Below are 17,003 nucleotides of genomic sequence, written 5' to 3' on the forward strand. Positions count from 1 at the left end.
GGTGGTACCCTGGCTAACCCTGCTCATGGGCCGGGATGGTGCAGGGACGCCGGGATGCCATGCCCTTAGTGAGAAGTAGGACAGGCGCTGGCGGTAGTTGCGTCTACCCAGACCTCCACTTCTGGGTGCTGAGAACGGATACCATTGGCATTTGCAAGGGAACAAAAGATCGTCTCTGGGTCTTTGCCCCTCTCCTTTGCGTTTATTGGGATTTAGAAGCTGCCAAAAAGATATCTTTAAAAGATGTAGAGGTGATCTTGGCAGGATTCAAAAGCCGCAAGAGGGTTGGAGATGAGATATTTTTGTCCAGCAAGATGACATAACAGAGGTCAAGAGGTTAAAAGAATTCCCCAAGTAGTAGCCCTACCAGCTCTCCTGTTTAGTTTTCTGGAAGACTTCAATTCCTTCGGGCATGCAATAAAATACTTCCCTATTTTCTAACTAGATTATAGGGCAAGGGTTCAGGGAATGTTTTTCAGTCTTGTTATTTCTTCAAAAGCTGAGAAAAAGGAAACTAAAAGGGATTTTTTAATAACAGATTAATTCTCTTACAGTTTAAGAGCCACACACAATTATCCACAAGTTTACTTATACCTTCTCAAATTTATAACACCTGAATAGCTTCTGTTCTTTGCAGATGAAATGGAGCAGGACCCCACGGTCCCTGCCCCTCACCCCATGTCCTCAGCCCGCCTTTTGTCTGTGGAAAAACTTTAGCCAAAGAATAAGTTTAATCAGAGAAGTGAGAAAATGCAGAAACAAAGGAAAACAGTCAAAGGAGACCAAATAATAGTTTAGTCATTAAGCATAGTCAAGGACGTTCAGTCCCTCAAGGGCTATAGATAATATTCTGAGCCGTATCCTGTGAGCTGTCTTACAGATACTGAAATCCCCACCAGGTGGAAGAAGTTAACTACATGATGACCAGACTGTAGCCATGACATAAGCTGCCACAATTCCAAGAACTGGCCTCAAAGAAATGGAAACCCTGGAACTAAAGATTAACTGTTCTTAAAACAACCAAGATGACGCTGACCAGACCACCGCATTACTGGTTTCACGATGACTGTCCGAACTGACTGTGCTGTTCTGCTCCTGCCTATGCAACCCTGAAACTTCCCTTTAAAAGCCCCTGTCCCCTGAGAGCAGTCGGGAGTTGGTTCTTGGACAGGAGTCCACCCCCTCCCCCAGTTGCCAGCCTCCAAAATAAAGCAACCTTTCCCTTCCTACCAACACTCATCTCTCGAGAATTGGCTTTCCAGCGGCAAGCAGCCAGACCTGGGTTCGGTAACACAGAGGGGATGAAGAAAGCCAGGACTGTGCCCCAGCCTCTAGGATCCTGTCAGATGACTAGCTAATATAACTAATACCAGTAGCTAGCTTTTAACTCTATGTTGTAGGTAACAACTGTAAGCATTTGACAAGTATAATCCCATTTAATTCTCACAGCAACCTGGTGAAGTAGGTTATCCCTATTTGCAGAGGTAGAATGACTCACATACTACCAGCAAGTGATGGAGCCAATGTAAACACAAGGTCTGTCTTCAGAGCCTGCACCTAAGTAACTTACCTAAAATCGCAGTTAAGTGATAGAACGGGAACTTGAATTTAGGCCTTCTTTCTCCAAATCTCTGTTGCAGCCTCTATACCAGCTGTTCTCAATTTTCTTTTTTTGTCTCAGGACCCTTTATACTTTTAATTATTGAGAACTCTATAAAGAGTGTTTATGTAGATTGTATCTACCACTATTTACTGTACTAGATGTTAAAACCGAGAAATTTAAACATTTAATTCATCTAAAAATAAGAAAATCCATTTTATGTAAATATTTTTACAGAAAAATAACTAGTTTCCAAAATAATTGTTTAAAAACCAGAGAAAAGGATGACATCGCTTTACATTTTTGTGAATTTCTTTAATGTCTGGCTTGATAGAAAACCACTGGATTCTCATATCTGCCTCTGCATTCAACCTGTTACAATTTTAGTTTTGGTTGAAGTATATAAGGAAAATCCAGCCTCACTCCACTGTGTAGTTGAAGAAAGAAGGAATCTTTTTTTTTGTGTGTGTGTGTGTTACGCGGGCCTCTCACTGTTGTGGCCTCTCCCATTGCAGAGCACAGGCTCCGGACGCGCAGGCTCAGCGGCCATGGCTCACTGGGCCCAGCCGCTCCGCGGCATGTGGGATCTTCCCGGACCAGGGCACGAACCCGTATCCCCTGCATCGGCAGGCGGACTCTCAACCACTGCGCCACCAGGGAAGCCCAAGAAGGAATCTTTTAATGGCCTTTTCAGATAATTGTGGAGTATTCTTTTTACTACTACAATAAAATTCAACAAATGGTAGGTTCTTAAAAGTTAGTTGCAATGTGGAATCTGAAAACACATTAGTGAATTTTTGTACTCTGATACTTTAAAACCCATTGGTCTTGGGCTTCCCTGGCAGTCTGGCGGTTAAGACTCTGCGCTTCTGCTGCAGGGCGCGTGGGTTCGATCCCTGGTCGGGGAAGTTCCACATGCCGCAAGGTGCGGCAAAAAAACAAAAAATCCCCACCATTGGTCTATCTTGCACTTTGAATAGATCTTTTACCCATGCATGACTGATGACATCATGCATAGGTCATTTGTAAAATTTCAGTTCACTGAGCTATGCAGCCTTTCAAATGTTAACGTATTTCACTATTTTTTTAATTACCACCAATCTAATTAGAAGTCTTTTAAGTATCAGGAAGCTGTCAAGCTCATAGCAGATAAAGTCTTCCAAAATCCTTTTTCCTGTAAAGGTCTAATTTCATTATTGGCAACAAATACTGTCAGTTGTTTTCCTTGAAGTAACAATCTCACTTTTTCTAGAAAAGTTCTGCCAAATACCTAAATCTGCATAGCCACAGTTTGTCTGTCGTTTGCACTTTCAACTAAAAATGATGTTCCATGAAAAAAAATAGTAGCTAGTTCAGTTACCAAGTCAAATAATGTCACGTGCTTTTTCCTCAAGTGACCAGCTGCAATATATTGGTCATTCAGATGAATGTATATATTAATTCACAACTCCTAGCTCACAGCTCCCAAAACCCTTGGACTTTCCTGAGCTATAAAAGCAGTGAGATAATATTTGGTCTCTTGTCCTCAGGTCCTGAAAACGCTTCAGAGAAAGTGACTTTTGGATCCCACCGAAGGAGGGTGGCTGCTTGCCAGGAGAGCCAACCATGTGGTTAGAGGGTGGGACCTTTCAGTCCCAACGCCCAACCTCTAGGCTGGAGATTGAATCCGTTGCCAACGGCCCAGTGACTGAGTCATGCCTTTGTAATGAAGCCTCACTAAAAATCCAAAGGACAAGGTTCAGAGAGCTTCCAGGTTGGGGAACATGTGAGGATTGGGGAGAGTGGCGCACCTGGAGAGGGAACGGAAGGTCTGCCCCCCCTCCCCAGGCCATGCCCTATGTATCTCTATCATTCATCTGGCTGTGGTTTTATATCCTTTTATAATAAACTGGTAATCTAGTAAATAAATGGGTTTTCCTGAGTTCTGTGAGCCGTGCTAGCAAGTTAACTGAAGCCAAGGAGGAAGTCATGGGAACGTCTGGCCTGTAAGAATTGCTTGTTGGTGTGTGGAGGCCTCTACACACACACTGGAATTGGGTCCAGGAACGCTTTTCCCCAGTGTACTTCAGCCCGCAGAATTGCTTCCTGCGTACTGATCATTTTGTCACACAGAATGTGAAAAAGGTGTGAACTCAAGGGTTACGAGTTAATAAAATTAATAATTTTTACTCTTCATGAAGTATATTTTTAAGTGAAACTGGCACTGTTTTTATTACAAATTCAGGGCAGTGGACAATATGGTGACTGGTAGAACAATTTGTTTCCACTGCCTTAATTCCTGGTAAGGCGCCAGCAATTTTACCCACCATTGCTCTTCCATCAACAGTGCAAATGTCAACAGCATAGCAAAAAAGGCAAATCATGTCCTGGTACAATTAAGAAAACCATTTTGATCTTGTGACCCCTAAAGGGGTCTCTGAGACTCCCAGCCTCCATGGACCACCCTTTGAGAACGACAACAATTAAATGTGCCTAATCTGGGGCTTGGAATACAAAAGCAATGAATAACACAATACCTACCCTGAAGGAGTTCACAGCTCAATAGGAAACACAGGCAGGTAAACAAATAAATATATCTTGTTGAACACAGATGTAGAGAGCAAATGTATGGACACCAAGGGGGAACGGGAGGTGGGGTGGGATGAACTGGGAGACTGGGATTGACACATATACACTACTATGTATAAAACAGACAACTAATGAAAACCTACAGTACAGCCCAGAGAACTCTACTTGGTGCTCTGTGGTGACCTAAAAGGGAAGGAAATGCAAAAAAGAAGAGATATATGTAAAAAAAAAAGAAAAAGAAAAGCACAGGAATATGAACATTTCTTCATATTCCCATGACAATAAATACTCTGGGTTCAAACCTCAAAAAAAAAAAGAAATATATCGCGTTGACTGCTACAACAGAGACCAGATACACCAATAGTTACAAGAGAGGGAGTAATCTCATGTCCAGTCATACCTCCAGAAACTCTCATTCAGTAGGTCTTCGGTGGGATTCAGGAATCTGCATTCTAAACAAGCCCTCTTGGTGATTTGGATGCAGACAGCATGAGATCCACACTTTGAGAAACACTGCCTTAAGAAGTATAAATTCTAGGTTTCCAAGAAGGCCCAGCAGGTAGGTAGTTTCAGAAAGAGAGAATATCTGATGATATCTCTCAGAAAACCACCAGCTGGGCTTCCCTGGTGGCACAGTGGTTAAGAATCCGCCTGCCAATGCAGGGGACACGGGTTCAAGCCCTGGTCCGGGAAGATCCCACATGCCGCGGAGCAACTAAGCCCGTGCGCCGCAACTACTGAGCCTGTGCTCTAGAGCCTGTGTGCCACAACTACTGAAGCCCGCGCGCCTACAGCCCGTGCTCCGCAACAAGAGAAGCCACTGCAATGAGAAGCCCGCACACCGCGATGAAGAGTAGCCCTCGCTCGCCGCAACTAGAGAAAGCCCGCGCACATCATGAAGACCCAACGCAGCCAAAAATAAATAAATAAAATAAATTAATTTCTTTTAAAAAAAGAAAGAAACCACCAGTTAATTTCACTGGCTATTGCTGTTGCAGTGGTATATCAAATCTTTTACCAGAAAAAGGCTTAAAAGGTAAAATCGGAAACAAAGTCTATTTTTTCCCTTTCAATGCTCCAGCACAGGAGACAACAAACTTTCTTCTGTAAAGGGCCAGATAGATATTTTAGGCTGTGTGGGCTGTAAGGTTTCTGTGGCATCTAATCAGTTTTGCTGTAGCACAAAAGCAGCCAGAGACAGTATGTAAACCACTGGGTGTGGCTGTGTCCCAATAAAACTTTATTTACAAAAACAGGCAGTGGGTTAAATTTGGTCCCTGGTGGTAGTTTGCTGACTCCATGCTCCAGTGCAAAAGATAATGCTAATGGCCAGTAAGCTGCCTAAAGAGCAAAAGCAACAGTCTAAGGGTCATGAAACAACTGGATTTCACATCTAAAGTCGGAATAATTGTTAGGCATCAAAAGGTATTGTGTTGAGTGCCTATCAAGGCATTAGGTGCTACGAGGATACATAGTTTTTGGAGACAGAAGTTCTCAACCCCTGGTGGACACGTCGGCATCAAAAGTTGAGAAAACTCCGCAGTTGTTTCTGATGATCTGACAATAAAATAACAAGGCCAGGCTGTGACAGTGATTCTCAAACTCTAATGAATAGAAGGGTATGCTAAGTAGATTCTTTAAATTTCAGGTCCAAACCCAAGATAGTTAATCAGAGGGGTCATGAATCTACATTTTAAACAAGAATATACAGGCTGCTGCTGTGCGGCAAGTACCACTTACTTTGTTTATAAAAGAATGTTAGAACTAGAGGAACCATAGAGACATCAGTGTGACGTTCTCTTCCAGCCCAAAGTTGGTGAGTTTTATAAGTCCATAAACCATTCATAAAAATGCATTTTATTACTTTATAGCCACAACTGAATAGTTCCTGCCCTCAAGCTGAATAATCTTAGATTTTTTTTTCCCCACTTTGAGGCAAGTGATTTGCCTCTGTCTCACTTCAATGAAGACTGTTTTGAGCTGATAACTTCAGTTGAAGCTGTGCAGCAAGGTGTCTCCTTGGGCCCCTGGAGGTTTCCATCAAGCCAAGGTTTCCTCTTGGCTAGGGTTGTCGAATTGAGCATATGTAAATGTAGCAAATGCAAAAGTTAAATACAACACTTTTAGGAAACAATAAGAGAAAATCTTCAGGAACTGGGGGTAAGCAAAGAGTTCTTAGAGACTTGACACCAAAAGTTCTCAAGAGGAAAAACTGATAAATAGGATTGCATCAAAATTAAAAACTTTTGCTCTGTGAAAAACTCTGTAAAGAGGATGAAAAGACAAGCGACAGACTGGGATAAAATACTTGCAAAGCACCAATCTGACAAAAGACCAGTATCTAGAAAACACGCAGAATTCTTAAAACTCAGCAGTGAAAAGACAAACAATCAATATCATTCTTCAATAAGAGGGACCAGGGCTTCTTGGAGGAGCAAATGGTTCTAGCGCTGGAACAGGAAATATGCAGGATGAGCCTGAAGAATCATGTAGTGCCAGAAAGTGAGGAGGGCTCCAAAAAAAAAAGCCCCCACAATCATGGGGGGATGTCAAAAGGACACAACTGAAAGAGCTCCCAATGGCCAAAGCAAGACATTCTGAGCAACAAAATAAATAAGGTAGGGCTTCCCTGGTGGCACAGTGGTTGAGAGTCCGCCTGCCGATGCAGGGGACATGGGTTCGTGCCCCAGTCCGGGAAGATCCCACATGCCACGGAGCGGCTGGGCCCGTGAGCCATGGCCGCTGAACCTGCGCGTCCGGAGCCTGTGCTCCGCAACGGGAGGGGCCACAACAGTGAGAGGCCCGCGTACGGCATAAATAAATAAATAAATAAAGTAGCATTAGATCATAACACAAGTATAAAATAAATATCTATGGGTCCACACGGATATAAATGACTGATTAAACAAATAAATAAATGGGAGAGAATGACCAAATCTACCTTGCAGGTAAATTCTAAAGAATTAACATAGATAAACACCCTCACCGACATGGAGGATAACTCCCCATCCCGTAAGTGTGGAGCTGCAAATGGGGACTTCCAAAGAATACAGTATGAAAAGGGGGAAAAAAGAAATAGTAACTGTGTAGTGGAGAAACCTGACAGACTCTACCTCACCCAGGTGATGAAGGTTAACATCAACAGTATGAGCTATGTAGATAGTAAATACATTTGATATATGATGAGAAAGGGCACTTACCTCTGTGGTCTTCCTCCCCCAAATCCAAGCCCCAGTGTAATTATGAGAAAAGCACCAGACAAATCCCAGTTGAGGGGCATTCTACAAAATATCTGACCTGTACTCCTCAAGGCTAGCAAACTCATCAGAAACAAGGAAAGTCATGGGCATTCCCTGGTGGCCTAGTGGTTAGGATTCCAGGCTTTCACTGCCATGGCCCAGATCCAATCCCTGGTCGGGGAACTGAGATCCCACAAGCCATGCAGCGTGGCCAAAAAAAACGAAAAAACAAACAAGGAAAGTCTGAGAAACCGGCACAGCTAAGAGGTTCCTAAGGAGATACGATGACTAAATGTAATACGGTATCCCGAATGGCATCCTGGAAGAGGAAAACGGTGTTAGGTAAAACCAAAGGAAATCTGGATAAAGTATGAACTTTAGTCAACAAGAATGTATCAATACTGATCCATTAATTATGACAAACGTACAACACTGATTTAAGGTGTTCATAACAGGGTGTGGGGTATATGGGAGCTCTGTAGTATCATCACAATTTTTCTGTACATCTAAAGTACTCTACAATAAGAAGTCTATTAAAATAAACCCAGTTAGCAAGTGGGCAAAAGACACACACAGACATTTTATAGAAGAGAATACACAGATGGCAAATAAGCACAAGAAAAGATGTTCAACATCATTAACCATTAAGGAAATGCAAATTAAAGCACAATGAGATATCACTACCTACCTACCCATCAGAATGGTTAAAATAAAAAATAGTGACACCACCAAATACTGGCAAGAATGCAGAGAGACTCATACATTGCTGGTGGGAATGTAAAATGGTACAGCCACTCTAGAATAGTTTGGTAGTTTCCAAAAAATTAAACATGCAACTTTCATATGACCCAGAACTACACTCCTCGGCATTTATCCCAAAGAAATGAAAACTATGTCCACACAAAAACCTGTACATGAATGTACATAGCAGCTTTATTCATAATAGCCCAAACTGGAAACAACCCATACATCCTTCAAGAGGTGAATGGTTGAACAAACTGTGGTACATCCATATCATAGACTACTACTTAGCAATAAAAAAGAACTACAGATACAGGAAACAACTTGGATGAATGTCAAGAGAGTTATGCTGAATGGAAAAAAAAAAACAATCTCTAATGGTTACATACTATACAATACTATTTATACAGCATTCTCAAAAGGACAAAATTTAGAAATGGAGAACAGATTAGTGGTTGCCAGGGGTTTAGCATGGTGGGAAAGGAGAAGCAGGTGCGGCTGTGAAAGGTCAACAGGAGGAAGAGTCATGGTGACGGGACTGTTCTGTATCTTGACCATATCAATGTCAATATCCTGGCGGTGACATCACAGTAAAGTTTTACAAGATGTTACCATTGAGGGAAACTGGGTAAAGGGTACAGGAAAGCTCTGAATTATTTCATAAAACTGCATGTGAATTTACAATTATCTCAAAATAAAAACTTTAATGAAAAAAATACAATATAGGGAATTCCCTGGCAGTCCACTGGTTAGGACCCCGCACTCTCACTGCTGAGGGCTGGGTTCAATCCCTTGTCAGGAAACTAAAATCCCACAAGCCATGTGGCATGGCCAAAAAAATAAATATATAAATAATGCAATACAGTTGGTACTCCTATCGATGGGTTCCACATTCACGGACTCAACCAACTATGGACTGACAGTATTTGGAAAGAAAAAGAATTCAGGAAAGTTCCAAAAACTTGAATTTGCTGCATACCCGGCAACTATTTACATAGTATCTACATTGTATTCACACCTACTTACACAGCATTTACATTGTATTAGGTATTATAACTAGTCTAGAGATGACTTAAAGTATATGGGAGGATATGCACAGGTTTTATGCAATACTACAACATTTTATATAAGGGACTTGAGCATCCATGGACTTTGGTATCCACGGCGGGGTCCTGGAACCAATCCCACGGATACTGACGGATGACTGTACTCCTAGTTATCTTGGATTTCAGAAAAACAATCATTTTTAGTATCATTATGTCCCATGCCATATGTGGAACACACTGATACTAAAAGGTGACTTGTTGTTTATCTGAAATTCAAATGTAACTGAGGGTCCTATATTTTATCTGGCAATACTACCCTTGGCATTAGCTTATCAGGATAAGGTATATATTGCAAAATAAAAGAACATTTAAAAGTTGGCTACAGGGCTTCCCTGGTGGCGCAGTGGTTGAGAGTCCGCCTGCTGATGCAAGGGACACGGGTTCGTGCCCCGGTCCGGGAAGATCCCACATGCCGCGGAGCGGCTGGGCCCGTGAGCCATGGCCGTTGAGCCTGCGTGTCCAGAGCCTGTGCTCCGCAAAGGGAGAGGCCACAACAGTGAGAGGCCCACATACTGCAAAAAAATAAATAAATAAAAAAAGTTGGCTACAGAAAATGTGCCCTGATCTCAGAAACCCCTAAATCCTCCCTTCTCAGCAGCTGGCATCTCCTCTGCCTAACATTTTATTACAACAAATGTGCTACTGCCCACCACTCCTGATGAGAAAAGCCACATAGAGTATAAAACCCTCCTATCTTCACAGAGGAGTAAAAATTATCCAGATAATCCTCCCTTCTCAACTTCAACTCAAAATAGCTATTCCATCCAAGAAAGATTATGAAAAAATAATAAACAGAATAGTCAGGAAGCATTTTCTAGAAGCAATTTGGGGTCTCCAGTATAACAACGCTGTAAAAAACACAACCAAGAAGTAATAGACATCTGAAAACTATCTCTAACATGAAAAAGATGGAGATTGAAAAAGAAAGGAAAACGCAACTTTGTAGGAAATTTGAGAAGAAAAAAATCAAGAAATTATCATTAATATCCTCAGAGATATAAGATGCTACACCCACAAACAAGAGCAGAATCCCATAGAGAACACAGAGCACAAAAAAATTCCTAGAAACTAAAAATATGATAGATGAAACAAAATTCAGTGGAGTTGGAAGATAAAGGTGAGTAAATCCCCCACAAAGTACAGCAAAAAGGCAAAAAATGAAAGTGAAAAGATAAGTAAATCAAAGAACCAGTCTAAGAGATCTATAACAGAAACAGCAGGAATTCTAGAAAGATGTAACAGAGATTAGGGTAGCAGAGGAGGAAAAGAAACAAACAAACAAAACTCAAGAAAATGTTATAGGGCTTAAGGGCAGGAGTTTCCAGAACGAAATGTGCCCAGCAAAGTGGACAAAAACAGACCCATACCAACACTGTACTGTAGAGGGGACAAAAATATCCTACAAGCTTCCAGGAAGAAACACTAAGTTTTAAACAAAGGATCATGAAAACACATTTTCAAATATGCCAGATGGAAAAAAATTACTTCCTATGCACCCTTTTCCAGGAAGCTACTGGGGAACATGCTCTACCAAAATGAGGGAATAAACTGAGAAAGAGAAAGACACAGGCTATGGAAAAAAGGAATCCAACAGAAGGGGTGGAGAGAATCCCCAGGATGAACAGAAGACACCAGAATGAAAGTATGCACCAGGAACATACAAGTGCTGCAGGCAGAGGGCTCCAGGAACGCGTCTTCAGGAGCCTAAAATTGATAAAACATGTCTGAGCATCTTAAGAGAAGATTTAGACAAATGATGGAGGGTTTGAGGTCAAATCAGTCATAAGCACATAGGCAAACAAAATAAGTATGACAAATGATTCATTCCAGAGAAAACAAGGAGTTGTTCAGGAAAAGAAAAGTAAGCAATTTACTGCATGACTGAGCTCTGGGCAGCATTTACATAGTATAATAACGTACAACAGAATTACCATGTAAGTCGATTGAGAAACTGGAGGGATCAGAGCTGGGATGTGTGTATGGTAGAGGCAGAGAGACCTAACCTTCATCCTCTACAACAGAAAATCGGTAGAAATGACCTAAAATTGATAAATCAAAAGGGAGCAATACAACTGTGTAATTTAAAAAATATGGAGATAATTTTTTTAAAAAACTCAATTGAAAGTAGTTACTTTTGTAGAAGGAAAAATGGGAGTGGAACCGGAGAGTGATCCTTTTCATAGAATCGACTTTTTTTAAAGATTTTTTTTTTTTTGATGTGGACCATTTTTATAAAGTCTTTACTGAATCTGTTACAATATTGCTTCCGTTTTATGTTTTGGTTTTTTGGCCGCGAGGCACGTGGGATCTTAGCTCCCAGACTCGGGGTCAAACCCACACCCCCTGCATTGGAAGGTAAAGTCTTAACCACTGGACCGCCAGGAAGTCCCAGAATTGACTCTTTAAACTGCTAACTTCCATAGAATTATTTGAGTCTTCAAACTCATAACTTTTTTAAAAAGAAAAAAAGGTGAAAAACTCCAGTCCTCAAGTATCCATCCCCCCCCAAAACTTTTTTTAACGCCAATTTAATCTATATTCTTCAACTTAAAAAAAAAATCTTCCCACCTCTAATGGTATTACATTAACCAACTACAAAACTGTTTTCAAAACCCCATTCTTTCAATTCTTAAAAGAATTCCCCACCAACAATGTAGAGACCAGCCCATCCTGCTAATACTTCATTGGGACTTAAATTCATCTAAATATTTACATTGGCGTTTATATTTGGAACAATAGTGGCTTATTATAGAGAACATAGCTGTGTTTAACATGCCAGATCTGGATAACTTTATTCAAGATTGTGACAGAAATTATCCCCAAAGTAATATTAAACTTAGACACTTTTTAAAAGTCCAGATGTGAAATACCAAAAAAAATTTGAATTCAGTCAAGAGTCAATACTAAGTCAAGAACTGAATCAGATCCACAAAAAATGAATACTATTTTCCTTCTTATATTCACTATATTTTCTGGCACAGGTTGCAATTTAGTTTTCCTTTCCTTGACATTGGCATTTGGAATCATTTTAACATGGTTTACACCTTTAAGTTCTAAGTCTGTACTTACCCTGAATATCTTATTATAATTAAAATTATAAATCCAGAAGCAATAGCCCTCCCTTACAGAAAGAATCCAACTAATACATGTAGAAGGAATAAGAGAAACAAAGTCACATTCGAACACCACAGTAGTAACAAGCAAGATCTGCCAGTGGATACAAAAATGAGTGGGCAAAAGTTTAAGCAGAAACAGGACATTTGCATAGCTCACATTATCTCTAGCAAACATTCAGTCATTACAAAGGAAAACATAGTAAGTTTACAGCAGAGAATCCTAGCAGACGCCACCTCAGGTAGTGGCTAAGGTTAATAACACCAGAAATACATTACCGCATCAGGTGTCAAGATACACTGTCACAGATCGGAGGACGCTATGATGACATGACAACTAAATGCGAGGCAGGATCCTGGATTGGATCCTGAAACAGTGAAAGGACATTAGTGAAAAGACTAGAAAATCCCTACTTTCAAAACTCTCTACTTTAGTTAATAGCATTATATCAAGGCTAATTTCTTAACTTGACAAATGTTCTACAGCTATGTAAGATGTTAATACAAAGGGAAAGTGAGCGAAGAGTATACAGAAACCACTGTTTTTGCAACTCTTCAGGAGGTCTAAAATTATCTCAAAACTAAAAAAAAAAAACTGTTAAAAAACATACACACACACATATATATGTGTGTGTGTATAATGTATGATTTATAGATAAAAAAAATCAAGACCTCAGGGAAATTGGTATCTTGGGCACTCAGTTAAAAAATAGTGTTCTCTCCTGTATTAGCCATTGTCTCACTGGTTTATGTTAACTTAGCTTTAAGGTTCTCCCCCTTCTAAATATTTAAAGTACAACTTTTAAATTTTCATAGAAAAGCCTTTTGTAACATTCCTATATTAGGCCAAAAATAAAAATCCTAGAATAAAATTGTCACCATATTATCTCATAAAATCAGTCATACCAACCTAAGGCCCGGCCAGTATTTTTACTTTACTTTTTCTCGTCATATAATATGTTTGTATTGGTTTTTTTTTATAAGGAGAGGAGATGGCTGGTGGATTTATTTTCTTGTTAATAGGCCTGGCAGTCAAGAAAAAAAAAATCACTTGGATATCTTATTAAGAAACAGCAGTTTTTCCAATAACAGATACTGCATACTGGAACTCACTTCAGATGAAAAAAGTAAGTTATCTACCTAAGTCTCTTCTACATGATAGCATAGAGCTACCCGAGCAAATCCAGCTAAGACCCTTTCAATATCCCTTCCTTAAATCTGGCTCTAAAATGACTGTTATTAGTGATGGTAAACATCTTTTTAATAAAATAGGCAATACTGTCTATGCAATTTATTCTAGGGAAACAAAGATAAACATCAAATCTACCTTTAAAAGAAGAACACAATTTCCCACTCTAGCTATGGCTGATTCATTCCCTGAGCATGAATCCTCTTTTACCGTCGTCGTTTCTTACTGTAAACTGAGCAGATACACTGAGCTGGAATCTCCTCATAGGGATCCTGATGGTGAAGCTAATATTTTAGATGGAGAACAGCATTCCCAAATGGTTGTATTTATTACTTTTGCAGTTACTTTTGCAGTTATTATTTCTACGTGCTGTGGCATTTAATTTTTAATCTGTGTTCATCACACTGCTCCATATGCAAGCAGCTGTAGTAAAAAGATAATTAAGGGGGAAGAAAGGAAATTTTAAAGTGGCTCTTCATCCAAATACGATTAAGACAGCAAAAAAGGAAATAGCCCCATTTTCATTCCTATACCCATGCCATTTCCAAATTAACCTTCCAATAGTAACATGAAAAATACAAGTGGTAAAACTCTAACCTAATGATCTATACAAAAAAGGAGACAATCTACCTCAGGAACTCACTACACAGTGCAATATATTCAAGTGGTGAAAAGATATAAATTCATCCAGAACTGCCATACTATCTGGCTGTCAGTATAGTCTCTTGAGTAATTATATTAAACATATTACTACAAAATGTACCAAGAAGTAGAGAATAACACTATATTTGTGAACTACAAGTAACAAAACAAAACAGAGGTCCAAGAAGGCTGAAGTCCAAGCTATAATTTACACACATAGTGTACGGTGAAAGCAGTCACAATGTACAAAAATGTGACAAGTAATCCAGATGTTTAAAAAAACAGAGCCTGTTTGTCTCAGACAACATCCAGTCTTATCCGGTAGGTTTCTGATAAGCCTGTTACATAAGGTGGATTTCCCTCCTGCTGATAAGAAGCAGCTTGCAGATACCCATAAATTTCTTAAGGGGTGAGTCTACTTGGCAATACTGATAACTCCATAGCTTCCTATTACATTCATTGGTCTGAAAACTGAAAACAACTCATAACCCAACTGTTCTTCCACGTCCTTTACCAGTTTTTCAAGTTTTATATCAAAGGAAAGTTGGAATGTATTGCTTCTTCTCCTCAACAGGCATTTCAAAAAGAGGGTAGTTAACCAAAATCAAGAGTTCTTTGGTCAAGTTAGTAACAGGCTTCCCCTTTGTTCTAAATCCCTTCATAATCCTTTTTTTTCCAATTTTTCCAGTATGGCCTGGATTTTACAAACAGCCTCTTTCCTGGCCTGCCGGACAGAGTCCTGGCCCCCAGTTTCAACTGAATCCAGTTCCAAAAGTTCCTTGGTTAGCATTTCTTCCAAAAGCCAGTATGCTTTGTCTGTCTTTTTCCCTACAAACTCTTCTACTTCTTGCTCAAGATACTGGACCTTCTCCAGCACATGTATGATTTTTTTAATACTTGGGGGAGTCCCTTCATCTGAAGATAAACACTCTTCAGGAAGATTATGACTCTGATCTTGATTGCTGGGATGCTCGTTGGTGGCATTACCATACAGCTGAGGCTCAGCAGTATATTGGACTTGGGAATCCAAGAGCTCTGAATTATCATTGTTCACTGTTCCCGAGGACTCGTACTGATGGACATGGACACTGCAAGGAAGGTTGTGCCGGTTCATGCCTTGATCTGATTGGCTATAGGGGTATGAGGAATCCTTGGAGTAGGAGAGCAAAGAGGGGAAAAAAGCTGTTTTAATGGAGATCCATCAACATCAGATTTGTTAGCCCACATCTTTCACCTGACCAGGAAGGTACATGAAGACTCCCCACCCATAAAAGTGGACGGCCCTCCTTAATCATTTGAGAAGAATACAGCCCTAAAAAGATAAAAGGCAGAGAATTCCTGAGTATAAAGGCTGGAATCTACCCTGAGACAGGTCATCATCATGAACACCTCATAATCTATCCTTACCACCTCACAATCTGTCCAGTGACTTAATAAATAGGAATCAGATAGTTTTTTCCCCTAAAGAGATAAAACCTGAAGACAAATCTTAAAAAGGAACCTGGCCACAAGCAAATGATGTTCAAGTGTGTGGTTTCATAAAACCATGCAATTTCACATTGGTTTTGTCTTCTGTCAGGAGACTGAGGTAGTAAAATCTGATCTTTGATTTTGTCTAACATACCAATGGTATTACATCTAATTTAGTAAATGAGCATTCTCCTGTCGTTTAAAAAAAGGAATGAACCTAAAACTGCTCTAAAAAATAAAGTCTATTTTAAATAAAAAGTAAACTGGGCTAGGTAAAGTTACAGGTAGTAGCCACCAACATTTTGAAGTTAGTCCCCATTTAACACAGACCAATGCAGAAAAAGTTCCACGCTGTGCTCTCTTAATTACCCAGACATTAAGAGGACAACGTCTAGAAGCCTCCTACCTTGGGCTGTGGGGCTGGGGGGGAAGGAGGTGGCCGAGGAGAGCCACTGCTTGGCCATGATGAAGCGCTGTCACTCATGTAGAGACTCCCAGGTGGTGCTGAGGGGGCAGCTGAAGGCCAGGGGTAACGGGCTCCCATGCCATAAGCACCCGGAGGAGCCCAGGAGTCCCCCTGGGATCGTACAGTTGGTCCTGGTGGTGGAACACTACGATTACCATCCCCATAAGGATAATGGGGCACGCTCATTCCAGGGTTCTAGATTGAGAGGAAGGAAATACACTGGTCATTGCTAAAAGACACTTAAAGAAGTAATGAAAATATTCTAGTGTAAACAGATTCAGAGATGCTTCCTCTTGGCTTAACAGGGTATATCTTAGCTGCTATGGGACTAAACTGTAGTATTTCTAATGAGTTGCAAATATTTTCTCCAAACCTAAAAAAGCTTGGTTCCAAAGATATCAGGGGCAGATTTGGTGACCATCAAACTCAGAAAAATAGGGCCTAAACTTCAGTGGCTGAAGCACAGCATAAGTCTGTCCCACAGCATAAGTCTGTCCCACAGATACTATAAATAAATGGACCCTTATGCTATAAGGAAGCACAAATAAAGACATACTAGAACTCTCCTTGAAGTGAACAGAGAAATAAACATTCATAGAATATTAAAAAATATAAACCTAACCTTTTGGACTTCCCTGGTGGCACAGTGGTTAAGAATCTGCCTGCCAATGCAGGGGACACGGGTTCGAGCCCTGGTCCAGGAAGATCCCACATGCCGCGGAGCAACTAAGCCCCTGCACCACAACTACTGAGCCTGTGCTCTAGAGCCCGCGAGCCACAACTACTGAGCCCGCGTGCCACATCTACTGAAGCCCACGTGCCTAGAGCCTGTGCTCCGCAACAAGAGAAGCCACTGCAATGAGAAGCCC

The 17,003-nt window shown here is 40.6% G+C and overlaps 1 protein-coding gene across 3 annotated transcripts in view; it reads right to left on the minus strand.

The window, feature by feature from the left end:
* Positions 1-8,202: 8,202 nt before the first annotated feature.
* BAG4 (BAG cochaperone 4) overlaps positions 8,203-17,003 on the minus strand; it is a 34,656-nt gene continuing 25,855 nt past the window's right edge. For 2 of the 3 annotated variants that reach the window (XM_079909205.1, XM_079909204.1), the window contains 2 exons: positions 16,075-16,329; positions 8,203-15,348 (listed from right to left, as the gene is read on the minus strand). In XM_079909205.1, the coding sequence (XP_079765331.1) occupies positions 14,857-15,348; positions 16,075-16,329 (747 nt within the window). In that variant the 3' untranslated portion in view covers positions 8,203-14,856. The remainder of the gene's footprint in view (positions 15,349-16,074; positions 16,330-17,003) is intronic. The other variant, XR_013825504.1, reaches the window with a different exon arrangement.

This window comes from Stenella coeruleoalba, assembly GCF_951394435.1.
Source record: "Stenella coeruleoalba genome assembly, chromosome: 21".
Lineage (NCBI taxonomy): Eukaryota > Metazoa > Chordata > Mammalia > Artiodactyla > Delphinidae > Stenella > Stenella coeruleoalba.